General features: G+C 41.4%; 1 protein-coding gene across 4 annotated transcripts in view; it reads right to left on the bottom strand.

The window, feature by feature from the left end:
- Nucleotides 1-18785, bottom strand: part of RNASEH2B (ribonuclease H2 subunit B) — a 45893-nt gene extending 27108 nt beyond the window's left edge. Inside the window, exons 1-4 of one of the 4 annotated variants that reach the window (XM_064504872.1) lie at nt 18561-18785; nt 5917-5988; nt 2817-2924; nt 18-94 (exon numbers count right to left, since the gene is read on the bottom strand). In XM_064504872.1, coding sequence (XP_064360942.1) covers nt 18-94; nt 2817-2924; nt 5917-5988; nt 18561-18624 — 321 coding nt within the window. In that variant the 5' untranslated portion in view covers nt 18625-18785. Of the gene's footprint in view, nt 1-17; nt 95-962; nt 1124-2816; nt 2925-5916; nt 5989-18560 lie in introns of those variants that run through there. The other 3 variants (XM_026108381.2, XM_026108380.2, XM_064504873.1) reach the window with 3 other exon arrangements.
- Between the last annotated feature and the right edge of the window lie 412 nt (nt 18786-19197).

Here is a 19197-nt window from a genome sequence, read left to right as displayed (position 1 = left end):
AAATAAAGCAGGCTTACCTCTTTGTCTGCCTTTATGAGGTAATAAAGTATTAGAAATAAGGGATCCATCGGTGTCACAAAGAGTAGACGCCCATCTAAGTGACAGACATGTAAAAGAAAGCTTAGCACCAAGAAGCACAAGCATGTTGCTTAACCTTTTTTTTTTTTGTAAAGATGTTCTTCAGGGGGGTGGGTGGGTGGAAGGTTTTTTTTTAGACAAAATATTTCAGTATTTCAATAAAATAGGAAGGAAAATAGTAAATGCTGAGAGCGTTCAATTGTCAGCTGTGTCAAACCAAAGCACAAGCTCTGCTGCAGGTTTGCTGGCTTCAAACACTTACTCAGTTTTGTCTTTTTCTGGACTATATTAAAAACAGCAAAATTAAAGCTGCCCTCTATTGGCAAAATTGGGCATAATAGACCCTTGTTTTGGTACATCAGTTCTGCCTGGTATACTCCACCCCAAATACTGGGCAAGCAACGTTGTGCTGGCAGAAGACACACTCAGTGCAAAAAATAATTTCAAGAGCTTTTATCAGTTAGAGCTGCCTCTGCCCACAAAGGCAAGAGATATCATTTGCAAGGACAGAATGTCCATTCAGTTTCTTAATAGAAAAAAACAATCAGATAAGGGAAGGTCCTAGTCTCCCATTAAAACAGATACCTCTGCCCACATGGAGCTCATTGCAGGACAGTGGCTTAGTCAGGCTTTTCATACAAATGCAGATAGTTGCAAAAAATGCAACATGAAGGCAGTGCACTAATGAGACCCAATAACTGACGACAATTTGACATTAATTAGCAAACCAAAGGCAAATAGAGATGGTGCATTTTTAGTTCACATGATTAAGATAATTAAAGAAAAGGAATCCTACTGCGATGGCTCTGAAACTGACAAAAATGTGGTGGGAAGAAGGTGGTTCGGACAAAGCGGATACCCAATCTAACATCCGTATTACTAACATGATGCATTCCATGAGGTCTCTGCAGTAAATCCATAAAGCCAGATTAGCTTGGAGATCCAGTTCACATTTATTCCAAGGCTAATTTTGTTTCTTCTCTCCAGAGAGAACATCAAGGAGTCCTCTTACAACACCATAATCCTCAAGGATCCTAAATGACACCTAGGAAACAAGGCTGGAGTGGAGTGGACTCTTAGACTGCCCTCTGCCATCCCCCTTTTGTAATTCTGTAGTCAAAACAAGCCTAAAGGTGACGGCCTCCAAAAGTGGGTCTAGTGCTCAATGTGAGCTGGGTGAAACAGAAAAATATACGGCACCATGCATTCATGACAAACTGATACAGATCAGCACATGCAAGCAAAACCAAGATGAGTGTAGGGCATTCAGGGGCTGGAATTTTTCTTCAGCTAAGCAAGTTTGTGAACTGGCACTGCCACATGCGAAGCCCCTGGCCACAAGAGGATATATTCTCTGGACAAGGATCTGGAAAAGAGGGTTCTCAATCTCAATTACACAGCCATTAGCAAAGAAAGTACCTGGACTTCTTACTCACAAACCTGAAAGTTTTGATAACAAAACTGGAAGAAAAAAACACTAGCCACTTTCCCAAAGTTCCTATGTAAATGCTTTCCACAGCAGCTCCAGCACACAGACACACTGTAGGTTTATAAAGCCCTTTGCCCTTCCTTGCAGGTAACTGGATAATTTGCTTTAACTGCAAACACACAGCTTTTGTGTTTTGTTCTTCCCCTGAGCATTTCAGCGATGCAGCAGCTCTAACATTCAGGAACTATTTTTTCCCTGTATCTCTTAAAGAAAACCTTAGGTGATGACTCCTTAAGGCAACTATTTCCCAAGGCCAAAACAGAGGTTAGAAAGGGAGGAGGAGAATACAATGTGGACATAATTGGGAGCAGGGAGCAAACGAAGTCTCTTGGCTCATCCCCAGATGGAGCAAGGCAAAGCTCACACACATGCCACTTGCATTGCTATATGCACCTGCAAAGGACGTTTAAAAGTTAACACACGCTTTGGGATATTACCATTAAAGGAAGCATAACTCTGGTGTGGTTCCTTTTATTTATTTATTACTATAAATGATCTCTTTCTAGTTAAAGAAAGGACAAAATAAGTATAGTTTTATCTCCTGAATTAATACCTATTGCTTGGTCTACAGACAGCCTCAGGGAGAAACAATACTCCAGTGACATCCTTATTGATAAAGGATTGTTACAGTTGTTATGAGCAGTTACTTAAGTCCCTTGCCTCATACTCAGAAAGTAATGCTAGGATCAGGAAATGGCTGGAACTCTATAGATGAGCTCACTTCAGATAACAAAACTCTGAAACTCTGAAGGTTCAGAGAGCAGCCCCATCTTAAGATCCCAGCACTCACACAAGAGACTAGAGTAGTAAGTAAACGCAATAACATACATTGCAATGCTTGGAGCTCTAACACACTGCTCTGCTTAGGTAGCTCAGGCCATCCAGCCCGTTTTCTTTCCTCTAGAATACAATACATTTCACTTACATGGAGGATTTGCTGGTTTGATTGACAAGGCAAGCTAAGTACTTTATGGCATTTCAGTTTAAATACAATTGAATGACTCCCCCCCAAAAGACAAATGAACATCTGTCTAATTGAGGCTGCCAAAGGCAGCCTTTTAAAAGAAGACCACAAAGCCCCCAGCCCTGGTTAAGTCCAAATGGTAAATGAGTGTGTCAGAAGGTGGGGATGTGATGCAGCATGCCTCAACAACTAGGAGAAACACCTGTAAATTTATTATAAGAGAGAGAGAAGGTCTGAGTATGAACATTAGTTACAGTTGGGGAAAGGATATGTTATATTACTCACCTTGTTGAACAGTCTGACCTATAAACCAGGAATGATATTCCTCCTGAAAAGACTTTACTTCAAACAGCTGCTGTGCACCACTATTGAATAAGTAAAGGGTTGCTTCCCCTGTTGAAAAGAAATCTGGATTGTGTTTGGAAGCCTTCACAAAAATCAAAAGAATATCCAATACATCGGAAGAATGTGCTTTATACACACACACACACACATACACACAGAATCATACACACATTCTACATAAACTCACTACAAAGAAAGCTCAGACAAAGAAAACTATTATATACAGATGTTCGTTTAGTAGCTCTATAAACCAAACTGAATTTGAATCAATAAATAAGATGTGTGAATAGTTCATCTTACAACACAAAGCCTTTGATCCAAACCCAAATCAAAATCACACAAGAAATACAGCTTTTATCTGTACTGAAGGGGGAAGGTGGATAACCAGAAAACTTCTCCCTTCCTCATGCCAGTCTCTGAGGCATCAGACTCAGGAGTACGGGAACAAAATTCTCAAACCTTCAAGTGACAATTTGAAATAATTTTTGTATATTCATTGAAATGGACTGCAGATGACTCAGTTTGGGGAGACTAATAAGGTGAACAAGGAAGCTGAAGGAAGTTGCTTCAAAATGCCCATCTGTATCTGTACTTTGGAAAGAAAGTAAAAGCTTTGTTTTAGGCCACCGGATAGCACAGCTCTGTCATTTCACATTAGTTCTGGGGACGATGGGGATGTTGCCAACAGGATTGGCATTTTCCACGTCTAAAACAGGAAGTCACCAAAACTACAGAAGGCACCACTAAAATTTGGTATGCTGAGTCTGTTGGCTTGACTCGTCCTCTCTGGGCTATCAATCCATCTTTGAGAAAAATGAAGAAGATGGGGTAAGACAAGAGCAACTGCAACATGGCAGTCCTGCTCATAATACATAAAATGCAAAGCTGCACTGACTTGCAGATCATGGGCTGGCTCAAAAAATCTCAGTGCAGGCCCCTGCAAGCTGATGTCAGCACTGCTGTTCTCAGTCTCTAGAGATTCCCAGATGCAGAGGAAGGCCAGATAAAATAGGCAGACACATCTCTTCACAGAAATGACTGATGATGCTTTTTTTTCCCCTTTATCTAAAAGGCTGACCAGATGTTTAACCTCACCTAAGGATATAGTTTCAATTTTCTGATCATCATTTTTCTTTTGGGGAGGGAAGGAAAGGAAGAGTGAAGAGTAGATGGAAGAGGGAGCAGAGGTTTCAATCATTACCACGTGCTTCTCAATGAAGGGTCTACACCATAGTCTGATCACTGCCAGACGTCAAACTATTCACAGAAGTGCTCATTGAACAATTTAAAACTCCTACCAGTGAACGCCAAATGCGGTGGAGAGCTGGGGAATGTTGGGAAAGGGAGCATTCCTACTGCCTAAACTTCAGCTCCTTAATTTATTTTCTTATTTTAAAAGGTCAGTACAAATTCCCAACAGTGTCACTACACAGAAACTCCAGGGTCTGGAGAGGGAACCTACGGCAGCTTTGCTCCCAACCTCAAGACTTCAATTAACTGCTTAAATCAAGTGGTATGGGTATTCCCCTTCTTTTAGTTCAGCACTTTGGCAAATGTTTCTTGTGTTACTTTTGAATTGCAGGCTGATACCCTAGTTTACAGTCTCTGTAAGGGATAGAGACTTTGTCCTTTTTACCTGTCTACCATGAGTACTTTTATTTAATAAAGTGGTTAGCATGAATTCTATAGTGTGCAGAGTCCTTCAATGGGTATTTATGCAGTATCTGGCATCAACAATTCATCTATTAAACCCAAATGTGAGGAAAAGACATTAATAGGGTTTTCTCAGTCCTTCCATTTTCAAACCCTATACTTCTAATAGGCTAGATAACTGAAGGTTTATGCAGCTCTATAAATAAGCTTCTGTAAATTTTAAAGGAACGCACCCAGGCTTTTGGTCAAATCACCGTACTTTAGGTTTTCCCCAGAAACTTTTCCCAAGATCTCTGATTCTATAAGCTAAATAGATCTATCTCTTCTTCCATAGCAAAACGCAAATTAATATCTAGGCTTTTTCAAACATAATAAATTACAAAACCAGTATAATACAGCAGGTGGAAAATATCTGTGGCTATATATTTTTCCTGTAAATTCTGAACAATCAAAAAAACAGATACCATGAGGAGAATAAATGATTTCACATTCTGCATCTATTGTTTTAAATTATTCTCCTCTTTCAAGAACAAGTGGCAATTATACTGTGATATTAAAATGTACCTGAAGACTTCTGTTACAAACATAAATGAATATGAACAGTGAATTTCAAAACAAAAACAAACAGCTTAATTCTGTACAAAACAAATGAGCTTATGAAAGAGAAAATAACAGCATGAACCAGGTTCTTCAAACAAAATATTTTAACCATAACCTAGGTTCACTGCAAGTTTCTGTTGCTGTATTTCATACTGCAATTATTACATTGCTCATCTAATAGTAACAAATCCTTGACAAAAAGGGTAATCTGACTAAAGAAAGTGACTGTGGAATGGCAGGAGGATGATTAAACTGCCAGCATTAGTTGGTCTTTCCAATGTGTTTTGAATTCAAAGTGCCTCATCACCTATTAACAAGAAAAGAGATATCACTATTTGGAACAAGGAAAGAAGAAAATTAGATTTAAAAATAAAAAAGGCTCAGAAAGCTTGGTAAGTATAATTGAATCACTTCTTCTAACTCCGATTATTTATCTTATAGCATAAGTTGAATAGCTATGAAGCCTAAATTTGGATTAAAAAAAAGCCAGGCTCAACTCCCTGCACTGAAAGTTCCCCAAAATTAATGCACTTAAAAACAGAACTTAAATTACACCTCTTTTTTGTTCTGCCAATAGTCCTGATGAATAAACAGTTCAGCCAATTAAAATTATAAAAGAAATCCTAAATGTTTGCATAGCATTAACTATCTGGCATCACCAGCAATATCTTTGGCACATAAGACTTACACTATCATCATTATTTCAGCTTGCAAAATAGGAATATTTTGGTGATGGAGGGAATCAGCCAGAACATTAATAGGCTCATGTCACAATTCCAAAACTTGCCTGTGCTTGGGTTGCGTAGTCTTGTAAACAAAGGTTCACTGTCAGGTGTCTTAGGGAGGTCAACAGCAGCCTCTGTTGGGGAAGGAAAAAGTTACGAACTTGTAAATTGAGAAATATTTCATGTTCTGCTATGCTTCTCCAACACACTCAGAATTAGCTGTGTTGACACTTTTTGGAAGCATATGCATTTTTTGCTAAAACCTGTATGTAACAGCCCAAATTCATCCAACCTGACCAAAGCACTGAAATTATGATTCCAGACATCCTGGCACTCTCTGTTTGCCACAGGAAAGAGACATGCATCTGGGGATGACTTAGATTTTGAAAACCACTGCCCCAGAAAGAGCCTCAGGTGACAGAGCTCGTAAGTTTGACATCTCGGTTAAGTGAGATGAACTGATGCGTTGCCCTGATTAGTCTGCAAGACAATGAAAACACTTTGGTAAGTTAGACTAAGCATAGTGTGTGGCATCAAAAAGTTAAAGTGCAGAAGGTAGAATATTTGTAGGAAGAAAGAGTGGTCCTTTAAAGCATGGTTTTCAGAACTCAGCCTATGCAGCAAAATATGGGTCAGGAATTATCTGAGTGGCTGTTATTTCTGTGAAAAATATGCATACTTGTTTATCTGTTATGTATAATCCTGAAAAATAAAGAGCGCATCTAATTCTCTCTGCAGGAAATAGAAGCTAAGAGTACAGCACCTCTGGCTTAGGCCCCCGACAGTTCTGCTTTCTGTGTCTTAAAGCAAAAAAGTCAAACAAAAAGCAGAGCCAGAAAAATACTACCTCTCTGTGAAATTAGAAAAAAAAAAAATTTTAAAGGAAACAATTCCCATAAGAATGCTGATTCAAGTCCGAAAAGATTCTATAAGGGTCCCCAGTTAATTATATTCTATCCAAGTTTTCTTTGTAGGGAAAGTCTAACTTATATTTATGAAAACAACTTCTCACATCTGAGTGAAGAGCGACATGACAGCATCATCTTTCTTAGCCTGCAGACTGCCAGTTCTGTCCCAATTCCTCTCATAAAGGCATTCATCAGAGCAAGGAAAATTACTAAAGCATTTCACACATATAACTGGCATCCAAACCTCCAGAGAGAGGACTGACAGGGACCAGGCTGACATTTGGGTTACGATGCTGCTGAGGAAAGCAGAAGAGAAGCACAAGAGGTGGGCTGTACAGCCATTCACAAGGGGGGCTGTTGGAAGGAATACAAGCGCCACATCTTCCTTTACCTTCCAGTGTCATCTAGGAGGTTTGGTAAGATTGTGGGAACAACACAGTCCTTTTCTATGGGCAACAGGGAAGTAGGAACTTCAATATCACCAAGAATAGCTGTCCACTCTCCTGAAAGCCCATTCCCAACACAAAAGAAAAGAAAGGTGGACTTCTCTGTCTGTTCACTGGTACCTCAGTGGCAGAAAAGCCCTGAATAACCCTCATTTTTCACATCCACTCCTGGCTATTCAGTTGTGCCACAGATAGAGATTGCCTGGATAAAGACATAGGCAGGGCTCAAAAGGCAAGTGTGCTTTGTGGTAATGTATCAGAGGATAACAGTTCTCAAAGCTGGAGAATTTACAGTCATTTTCCTTCTTTGAATTTTTAGTCAAGTCTACAGGTGGCTTGAAAAAGTGCTTGAAAATGTTTCAATGCAAGTTGGTTTTTAAATGGAAAAAATGTCCACATTTTCTAACCAGACTTGCTTCATATGCTGATATATAAACACACACACAGTTGTCAAGCTACATTTGTCCTGGCAAACGAGAACTTTGAATTTCTAAAGCTGTGTATATTTCGATTCTTGACCACAGTTTAACATCAGTGTATTTTTTGTTACTTTTTAAATCACTGCAGTGATTAATGACAGTGAAAGTAACATACAGTATGTGTTTACTTTGATGTGTTTCACATGAACATGTTAAAATACACACACTAAATGTGAGATTTAAAATTTAAAACAAAAAGCAAAACAAAAGAAAACCCCAAAGGAACTTTTAGCGCTCACTTGCTCTGCTTTCTTCATGCACAGATTTATGAACACTGGGAAGGAGTCCAGCTGAGCCCTAAGTTGCATCTTCTATAATGTGAACAATTAAGTAGACAGCCCTTCCTAATGTAGCTGTTTTTAATGAAGTTGACATCTTCATTTAGTTGATCTGTCCTTTTCCTAATCTTCTGTTAACAGGCTGAATGTATCCATCCCAACTCAGATTGGAAGGAGCACTCGACAAAGCCAAGGGCTACAGTGTCCCCCCCCCCACACGCCTTGCCGATTCTCTGCCTTCTCGAAGCAGATAACACCCGCCCTGCCCTGTGCTACCCCACGTGCAGCACCGCATGGCCTGACAGAGATTCCCTCACAGTATACGCAGCCTGGCCCCGCAGCTACCGAGGCTCAGCCAGGGGCCCTGGATCTCCATGTGAAGAAAAGCACAGCTCTGCCCAGTGCGTTCTCCCCTCCTTCTCCCAGCTCAGCGTGGTTCATCATCGCACAGAGAAAAGCAGCTCCTACCAGTTAGCCCCTAACGAATAGAATCCAAGCTGCTGCCATCAGCCCCAATATCTCTTGCCCGTGGGATTAACGTAAATGTCACATTCTTCATACAGGATGGGCACGCACACCCACGTGCGCACACACATACAAAGAAAGGAAGCGGTGGGCAAACACAAACGGTGTTTCTCCAAGTTTCTTGTAATCTCAGTTTTCCCACTCCACTTCCAGGGGCAGCTGAAGTATATTTTCATTAGAGACTGGCCTTCCTAAAAATCAAGCTGGCAGATAAAAAGAGACAACTAGGAGAATGCCTGCTTGGAAAATTGGATGCAATGCCAACTTGGCCTCCTGGGTGAAGAAGGCCCTATATATCTGAATTTAAATACTCCATGATTAGGAAAATGCTGAGCAAAAGATTTTTGGAGTTAGGTGCCCAAGCTCTTTCCTGTGTGTATTCTGGCCTTCAGCCAGGAAAGGTAAGTGGATTTCTTTAATGTCATTACACTTATCAGCCCCTGTATTCAGGCAAGGATATCTTATAGCTAAATAAACAAAGCCTTCTTAAAAAGCAGTGCTGTAGCAATTTTCCAGCAAAACTAAGAGTTAAACTAGTTTTTTTTTTTTTTGAGTTTTAAGATTCACAACCAGATAAGAAACAATCATACAGAAAATAAGCATACCAAAGGGACATTACAGGAAGAGCTCTTTTGTTAAATCCTAAAGGAAAACATCAGATGATTGCCATCATATTCACTACAACAGTTACCATAGCTCAGCCCTGGAAAACTTGCTTTACCCAAAGGAATAACATGTGAGAGTGGATAAGATCTTTCTTACTAAATGTTATACCCTCTACCAACTGTCTTGCAGCTGTAAACTGCAGGTAACATACAGCGAGCACAGGCCGATCCAGACAGCATGCTTTTGTCCTAGGACAATATTCACTACAAGGATACAAAAACTGATATAAAGGTACAGAGAGACCCAATTTAATGCTGTCCCAAGGAGGCAGCTCAGTTAGTAGGCCACTCTTTAAATTGCCAAGGAAAACAGAAACTTCAGGGAGGCAGCTGAACCCACCTAAAGCCTGAATCATCCCCTGCAAGTATATGTCTCCCTCTCACAGGCACCTTCAGCAAGGCTGCATGAATGCGGGCCACAGTACTGCCATAGCTACACCTGAAGAGGGAGTTCTGATGCAAACCCAATGCAGGACAATTAAAACAAGTGCCAATACTGGGCTGATATGTATGTATACTGTACTTAAGTTATAGTCTACTATTTATTCTGTATTAATCAAATTACACTAAGGTCATTTAAAAATCTGGGTGATAGATCCATCAGCTGTAATAGTGTCTACAAAGAGAACCTCAGAATCCTGAAGCTGAGTTAGAGAGACTATAAAAGCTTAAAAGCAGCTTTCCACTACAAAAAAAGGAGGAAAGCCTATCATATTTCGTGGAGGTCAGACATACAACCAGACAAATTCCATAAAATATATAAACAGAACAAAGTGAAAACGAACCAGCTGTCAAAGGATCTGGCAATAGTTTCTTCCACAATGGATAGATATAAGGCATTAATGAATCTGGCTATTGAAAAAGAAGTGTTACCTGGTATTGCTACATGAATAAACAGGACAAGGACATAAAACTCCCACTAAGATCTATGAAACTGTTATGGATGATGCAAAGTCTATTCACCTTTCCTTTTTTTTATTAACTGCTTACAGAATACTAAATAGACTAATATCTCGTTATATGCAATTCCCATGCAAAAAGCTGCCAGACATGCAAGCAAAAAGGCTGTAAATAACTGTCAATTGCATAAAAGGAAAAAACCCTCTGAGAGTACAAATTTCCCCACCACCATCACCCTGGAAAAAAACAGAATCATTTAACAGTCTGGAAATATAAAGTTAAGATTTCATTTAAAAACAGATATTAAACCATACGTCACCTACACAAGTCTTTTCCATTCCCTCCTGAACTTCTAGCTGTGCACAAAAGGTGTGTCAGATGGAGACATTATGACAGAGCTCATTTAATGGACGTTTTATGGAAGACTTTAAACTACATAGTCTAAAGCTGCAGATATGTTAGATCTAATAATTTCACTTTATTTATGTTCTTTGTAGATTCAGTGAACTCTTAAGTAAATGGTTTTAATTCTGTGCCTGTGCTAATGGTATATGAGCAAGGTGTCCTCTATCCTGCACCATGCCCTGCAAAAAGCCTGATGAAAATTAATTAATAAATCCAGCACTTTTTATCATCCAAACTTCTGACAAATTTTATAAGTTACAAGGTAATTATGTGTTAGCATAATGAATAAATTCAGATATGCATAGATTTAGGATGCAGTTTCACAACTGACTTCAACTGACCTAAGACCACACACCATTAAAAAGGGTAGTCCTGAGGTTCCCACCTCTTCTCCCCCCCCACTGCACATCTCTGCTGCTTTCTTTCTATCAAAGCTAGCAATCTTACGGACACATGGCGAGCTGGATCAGTTCACTGATCCAGCTAAGAAGTAACCAGCCATGAAAAAGAAGTATTAATTTTCAGCCAGATCAGTAAGCTATTCTGACTCACCGTATGGTTACATGATCACCAGAACAACAGGAAATAACCCATGCCAGGGTTAGATGACGTGGAAAATAACTTACTCTTCATGCGACAATGCTGTCTTTCAGCTTAAGCCGATTAGACAGCTAGATCTCACCTGACTTTACAGAGGTGGGAAAGCAAGTCAGCATACAAGACTATCAAGACTATACTGTTGCTTCCTTGGCTCACAACACTTCCAGAATATAAATAACACAAAGCTTGATTACCTCTGCAAACAGCAGAGGGACAGTTTTCAGGTACTTACATATAAATGCACTAGCACCCCCTCGATTTTTGGAAATGCTGTCTTCTCAGTCGTTACTCAATTATGACCCATTGCCTGATGTTATCTGACCACGTTATGCTTTTCTTGACCATACATAGTACTAGCTTCAGTGAAAGGGGACTTCTACAGTGCCTGTTGTCAAAGCTAGAATGGTTGTCAGTTTAGTAATCACAGATTTATTATTTGATGTCCTAAAACAAATAATGTTTAATGTGGTATAATTTACACCCCTTACATTTTCAGGCCTCCCACTTCATCTGGAAATTCTAACATACAACACATTGCCATCTGAAAATGGCACTAAGATCTCTATCTTGAGCAAAATTTCACACAGAAATACTACCAGATGGTTTGAGTAGTCTTGCCCCTGTACACAGTTAAGCAATAGGGCTATTAAGACTTAACTGTTTGAGAGCATCCTTTGGCTTCACCTTATGCTGGCACAATTCAGTTAGGCCAAAAAATATGCTCATGGAGTCACTGGCAACAATGGACACTATTAATTCAGCAATTATTGAAATCAAGATGCTAGGCAGGTCATGCAGGGGTTTGTACTGACTGAAGGAGAGGTCAATCTTGAGCAGTTCAAGAACAAGTTATCACTTGAAGGATAAATACTCCAGACTTCCCTTCTCAGTATTTATGGGGTCAAAACTGGTGCAGCTGTATTACTGGCTGAATCAGCCCTAATCCCATGTGCAGAGAGGCCTAAGTTGGCATAACTTGGTCTCTTCCAAGCCAGATGGCAGAAAGCAGAAGTAGGAGATGGTGTTACACATTAAAACATCTCTTTTCAGTTATTTTATTTGCTATGCTTCCTTCTGGCTCCTTAGCTTGCCAGTTATATCTGCTTTATATGCAGCTGAGCTCAGTATGCCCTTTTAAGAGATGACATATAAGAAATGGTGCAAATTATCTGCAGGCAAAAGGCTTTGTTCAGGGATACAAATATACCAACAGAGTGCTAACTTCTAAAATAAGTGTATTCACAGCCACTTTATTAAGAAGGTGTAAAAATATGTGCACATACAATCTTTGTAATGTTTTAAGTCAGCTGTTAAGTATATATTTCTTTGTTGTAAATACTATTTTGAAGACCTTTAGCTGGGCACAAGAACCTTAATATTTCCAGAATAAATTAGGTAAATTTTGACGTTCATTAAAATTTCTGAATCAAACTTCCTAACAGCCCAGCAGTGTGGTCTATTTTGTAGCAGGTAAATTGAACTAGTTTTTTTAATGTTAAAAGAAAGCATGTATCAAAATGTTTTTAAGTGCAAACTGCAAGAGTAGAAAAGAATAAAAATAAAAACTGCTGACCTAAGATTTTAAAGAAAACTACAGTTTATGCATTATGTATCCTAGAGCTTCTTTTAATATGACATCTTCTCTCAATATGACCCAAAATTCTTAAGTCCTCTGTTGTTGCATGGAGACAAAAGTTCCTTAGTCTCCTTTAAAAGCACTAAGGATTAATTTAATGCATGCTGATGCCCTATGGTTTGGCAAGACAGTCCATTTATTCCTGCCTCCATCTGACTTTTGGCATATATGAGATTTGCTCAGAAAACTTGCCAAGTCTCATGTGAAACTGCTCTTTTTATTTTTAAATAAGTAATTCCTAAAAATAATAGGATTGTTAAATTTCCCTCCCCTCCTTGTTATCCTTCCAGTGCTATTCATATGGCAGTTACCATAAAACAATAAAAAAGCTAATCAATTTACTGTTTAAGAAAATAGCAGGCTGAAAAATCTACATTTGTCTCATTCAGGAAACTAAAGCTTGAAATTCATTTTCAGCTTGCAGCTAACCCCTACTTCTTTTACGAATACAGATAAACATGGAACAAATTAAGTACAACAGTCTTAACCTTAGGTGTAGAATGGAACAGACTTAGAAAACTGTCTTCAATCCCTGACCTCTTTGCTAAAACTTGCAAAGGATATAAACAGTTCCAGTTCTGACACAACACCTATCCCTGAAAAACTTTATTGCAAAGAAACTGTGCTTCACACACATCCTGTTAAGCAGCCAGTGTGTGATTTTAGTTGCTACTGGTAAGACTAGTTTGAAGCCACTACATTAGAAGGCCCGTTTGTTATACAGAACATAGACCAGATCTACGCCACATGCTGATTTCATCACAGTATTTGAGGGTTTTCTTAGAGCTACTACTCTTAGAACCCAACAACTAGGTGGGATCTGAACAGTATTTCTTTTTCTGAGGAAAAATTTATAGTTCTTATAGTTTCAGAAAAAGAGCTTGAAAATGGTAGTTCCAAGGGCCCAACTCCACAAAACAAGTAGAAATATCCATATGCTCATTAAAAAAAGTCATTGATCTAGGTAGTGTGATTTAAAAAAAAAACAATGTGAATACTAAGTAAACATGGGCAGAATGTCTTCTATTTAAGCATTAGCGCTTGTCTAGCTATGAGATGGCCAGGTTCTAATCCTCAAGAGTCATTTTTTTCCCCTTGTATCTATTCAGTAGCTAGGCCAATACAACAGGAAGCTTCACCTTATCCAGGGTAAAGGGGTCTGGGACACATGGATAATTTAACAACCCTGGTTATCTGACTACCACAAGAAATGCAGAAGAGCACAATCTGGAAACTCAAGACACCCGCTAGTGAAGTCCATGTGGGTCCTTCAGGACATAATAGCACTTTGATGTCTCTGTACCATGACTCCCCCCCCAGAGCTCCAGATTCGGGAGGTCTTCTTAGCTGTTGACGCCAACTAGCCCGGACAAAGCAAGTTCAGATCCAGTTTTCCAGCCAAGCTAATAAAATCCCCTGGAATATGGAGCACAGTGCAGAAACACCCAAGTGGGTCTGCACAGAGCCAGCTTGGGTCCATCAGGACTTAGTAGCTCAGACACTGTCTGAAAGCAGCTGCACTGCAGAGCTGGTCCTGGAAACAGCAGAGATGTGTTAACATGGCACAGCACTTGAACTAATAAACCCTGTTAGTGCTGAGCTGAGTCTGCTCTAGGCCAAATCTGGTGCCTGTATATCCACAGCACAGTTAATCTGCAACTGCAGAAACTGCTGAAAGAGTTGACTCTAATTCTGGCCCAGCATGCACAGCTCTACTCCTATCCTTATGCCTAAGTTTTCTGTTCTCATCACCTCACTCCATCTACCACACACCACTCTCCCTAATTGTTCATCCTTATATCTCTTGGCTGCTGACCTCCATTTCTCAACCTTCTTCTAAATGTCTGTGACAAGGCTGCACAATGTACATTGATGGCTCCCAGTCTTTCAGGAGTGATTATCACAGCTGCCACCTTCTCCTCCTTGCCCCGTCCTCTCCATCAGACTCATGCTTTCCAGCTCCTCTGCTCCTGACTCTCAAGCCAAGGCTTACCCCTTTGCCTTTCTCTTGGCTTTTCAATCCCTAACACAGGAACAATTACACCTATAAAAACAAAATAAAAAGCTGCTTGTATTGGTATAGCAAATCATCCTGCCTCCACGGAAAAAAACAGTATCAACAGCAGTATCAGTAGAAACACCACCACTAGATATCTCACCAGGTGAAGCTACCAGTTCTAAGGGTAAAATCTGCTGCTTCACTTTAAAGTCGCTTACCTGCCAGGCCACATATGAGTGTCCAGGGCTCTTCTTCCTTCCCCATTCCTATTTGCACTTGCCTTGTGCGACTGCCCCATGCCATGCAGGCCTGAGGGTCCTGGCACAACAGAGGGCTGGTGAGAAGAAACACTGTCCTCAGGCTGCTACTGATAAGAACAGTGAAGGAGGTTCTTTCATTGCCATAAGAAGGAATTAAGGTAAGCAAAGGCAGACTGAGATGAAGCACAGGGCAACCAGCCTGCTGACTGGACATCAGCTCTGTCTCTCAGATCAGGCACTTTTGCTCTCCCTTCCGATTATCACTCACCTCTATAATCCACACAAAATACTCCCTGAGCTGTGTGTTTTGCAGCTCTGTCCTATGTGTAGCATGAGCTACACCAGTGATCGAAGTTTTACAGTACTGGAAATATAATGATACAGTTAATTATTTGTAACACAAAATGATTGAGCCTGACTTTCTAGAATAGAATTGTTCAGGAAGGTTGGAATTGCACACATCGAACAAGCACTCCAACTGCATTACTCCTCGAATTACAATCAAGACTCTAACAAAGACCATGCGCAATTCTACGTGGCACAGGAGATCCTTGTTTCTGAGCTGATTCTGGAACACTGAAATCAATATAAAAATAAAAAAATCAGAACTAAAATTGAAATTTACCTTCCCAGTCATCAATCATGCTCCAACCAGTATACCAGTAATTTATTGTCTACACACTATGATGTGTTGTATATATGTGTGGTGAAAGAAGGAAATAAATGATCACTTTATAGACTTCAGTCCTAAAGCACATAAATACACTTTGCTTACTTTCTAGGGAAGATTAGAAAGTGAAATCTACCTGGTTTTGAGCTGCTGTGTTGCAAATATCAATCCAATGTTGCCAGCTGTGGAAGTCTAAAGGAAAAAAGGACCTCACCTTCCTCTTACATATGCTTTTTGCATCCAGTTAGGTGTTTCTATATGCCACATTAGCAGCAAAACCCTGGCCAGAGATTTCCATAAAATCAAGAGATCCATTTTCAGTCCAGTAGCATAACTATGGGATCAGAATGACAGGAATCATTGTTCAAAACTCTGACCATATCCTTGCCTTGTTCTAGGAAGCCACTGTTGTGCCTCAGAAGGTTTAGGGGATTGAGAAATACAGATACCTAGGGAAGCAAGTTTCAGTTCTCATTGCTTTGATTTTATACTGACAGACCTCATTCTCTTCTAGACTACAATTTCTAGTCTCTCTGCAGAACTAGTTCTTATCTCCAGCCATACAGTAACTTTTAAGATGTCCTAATCAGAGCAAGATGAATGACATATCTAAGTGGAGATGCCATTAGGTTGTGTAGGATGGTATACAACATTATTGACCTCATAAGCTCTTCTGGGAGGCAAACTACTCAGGTGAGTAGTTACAAGCTAACTTAAGGACTTGAAACTGGGGCCTTAGAAAGCTCTTTTCTTACAAGAAAACTATCAATTAGGTCTCTGAAGCTTCTTGCATAGCATTAAAACATATCTTTCTCCTTCTTCCCATCATGCTCAGGATAATGGCCACAGATACAAGATTATAAACATGCTATTTACATCTACAAAGATGTTGGTAGATTATGAATACATACTAAACTTGCACCCAGAATCAGGTCTCACAAGCAATTACTTACACAAGTCATTCTTATGCATGTGTGCAGCATAATACCATGCAGATATTATGATTAATATGGATTGCTGTATGAACAAAAATTAACATCAAACAAGAAAAGCATTTTACAAAGATGTAAAGATACAAAAAAGCAACTTTGCCCATCTTATTTTCTAAAAGCAATCAGGTCTTCCTGTTACAACTTCTGCTAAACAACAGAGAAATTCTGAGATCTATCAGAAAATTCAGTTCAGACATGCAAAACTTTGAAAAGTGATACATACAACTTTAAAAATCTCCTTTCTGAAAAATCATTAAAATCATTCAATCTATTTCAGTTCAGCAGTCCTGTTCATTTGATAGGCAAGTTTCATCAGCAGTGGAGCTATGAAGTTACTGTCTGCAGATTTTTTTTTTAATCACTATATGCTTTGAGGTTCCACTAAAGCTTAATAAACTTTCTTACAGGTCTGGAGTACTATATAAATTTTTCAGAGCTGTGCTGGCATAATTGGTAATACAAACTGTCTGGCTTTAAGAAAGTTACAAGCTCTGGCTCCAATCCTGCAAACACTTACTTAAGAATTTAACTTACTGCACAGAACTGACTACTTGTGCATAAGTTAAGCATATTTGCAAATATTTGCACAGTATGGACATCTGTTCACAGAGCCAGTCATCCGATACAAGATTTAGCTTTAAATCCTACAGCAGAGAATCAATATTAAAGAAATGAATTCCTCACTTATGAATTCCATTCTTAGGCATCAAGCATGTCAGATACCAAAAGCGTGGAAAAGAAAAGTTAAAACCAGAGGAAGAGAGGAATCAGCAAATCATAACAATTGGTTCTGCTGCTCATATAACTAAAGAAGTCTGGTTTCTGAAGGATGTGTGTCTCAAGATTGAGCTCCTGCCTCATTGTAAACCCTTCCTGAACTAAGCTCATGCTATACCATAAATGTCCCCTTTTCACAGCTGCCATTTTCACAAAGCTCTAAAATACCCCTAATAGCACCTCCTCTTTATCAAATTTGGCTGAAATTAACAAACAGGCTCAAAAGTTTTCAGTGGGATAAGAAAAGGGCACTGTACAAAGCTGACCTATCGATAATGTGACTGGGTAAGTCTCATTTCCTTAGGAAACCAAGCTAAAAAAAAAAACCCCACCTTTGACAGGCCTCTCTCCTCTTATTGTCTTGGGAGTTTGAACACGTCCTGTTTTGCTCATACTCTTTAACACAAAATCCTTTTGTGATCAGTGAATTTAGAATTTTAAAACCTGACACCAGGCAGAAATAAGCATAAAGGAAGAAAGGCAACTTCACATTTATTCAACGCTCAGCAAGAGAAATGCAGCCTACGTGGTGCTTAAGGCCTTGTGTCCATCACATCCGCAGAGCTGCTATGTGGAGCTCTATTTGTTTAGCCTATAAAGAGCTGAGCAAATCTCACCCTGGATTAGGATTTATGGTTTCCAAGGAGTTTGTTTTAAAGCTGATGCTTAGGGCACTAAACCATTTCCTCCGGAAAACACAGGAACGGACAAAAAGGGTGGAGGTGAGGTGGCCAGCAGCGGCAGCAGGGAGACATCGGCGAGGCTCCACCAGGGGCCTGGGTGACAAGACTGCTCTCCTATAGCTCTCCAGGGTTCCCAGTGACGTTTACAAATCAAGGACCTTTGCAAAGTCCCGATACCACAGAAAAATAAAACGCCCAGATGCTGTGAGAGACACGGGGTCGGGGCGGGGGTGCTCTGTCGGGGCGTGTGTGGAAGCTGTGTCACAAAACGTCCGTGTCACACCAGGACTGGGGCTGGCTGCACAGCAGCCTGGAGACCGGCCCAGCCCTGAGAGAAGGGCACCGGCCTCCTGCCCGAGCGACGGCCCCAGCTCCGCCGCGAGGAGCGCGAGCGCCGCCGGGGCCAGGCAGCGGGGCGCGGAGGCGAGCGAGAGAAGCAGCGCTGCGGCAGGGCCTGTCCCGCCGCCGAGCCCCGCGGGTTACCTGGTGCAATGAGCACCCACTGCCTGGGGTGCGCGTCCGTGGGACGCTGCTCCGCGCCGTGCATGCTCCGAGCACCCCCGGCCGCCGCCCGCGCTCCCGCCGCTCCCGCTGCCGCCACAACATGGCGGCCGGGGCGGGGCCGCGCAGCGGGAGGAGAGGCGGGAAGAAGCGCGCGTGCCCCCACAACCTCCTGGCGGCCGCGCGCCGCGGAGCCCGGCGCGGCGGCAGGGTGCCCCTACGCCGCGGGGGGGGGGGGGGGAGGCGGGCGGCAGCGGGGCGTTTGGAGCGCTGCGGCTGCGCTGTCGCTTCCCCGCCGCGCCTCCCGCTCCGAGGAATGGTACGAGCCACTACGAGCGGGACCGAGGGCGCCGAAGCTCCTCCCCTCCCCCTGCCGCCAGTCGGCGGGCCGTTGGGCGTGTGGGGAGGGGGGAAGGGCGAGCGGGCAGGGCTCTGTTTTTCCGCTTGCGCGCAGCGGCGGGCGGGCGCTACGCGCACAGCCTCTGGCCCCTCACACCGTGAGGGCTGACCGGCAGCGCCTGCCTTTTAACCCCCTCTGGCTGCCGGCCGGAAGGCGCCCGTTTCTCGGGTGACTGTGGCAGACTTCAGTGCGGGCGTGCCTGAGGAAGGCGCCTGCCCC

The sequence above is a fragment of the Dromaius novaehollandiae genome, chromosome 1 (genome assembly GCF_036370855.1).
Source record: "Dromaius novaehollandiae isolate bDroNov1 chromosome 1, bDroNov1.hap1, whole genome shotgun sequence".
Lineage (NCBI taxonomy): Eukaryota > Metazoa > Chordata > Aves > Casuariiformes > Dromaiidae > Dromaius > Dromaius novaehollandiae.
This window is presented reverse-complemented; position numbering and strand designations above follow the sequence as displayed.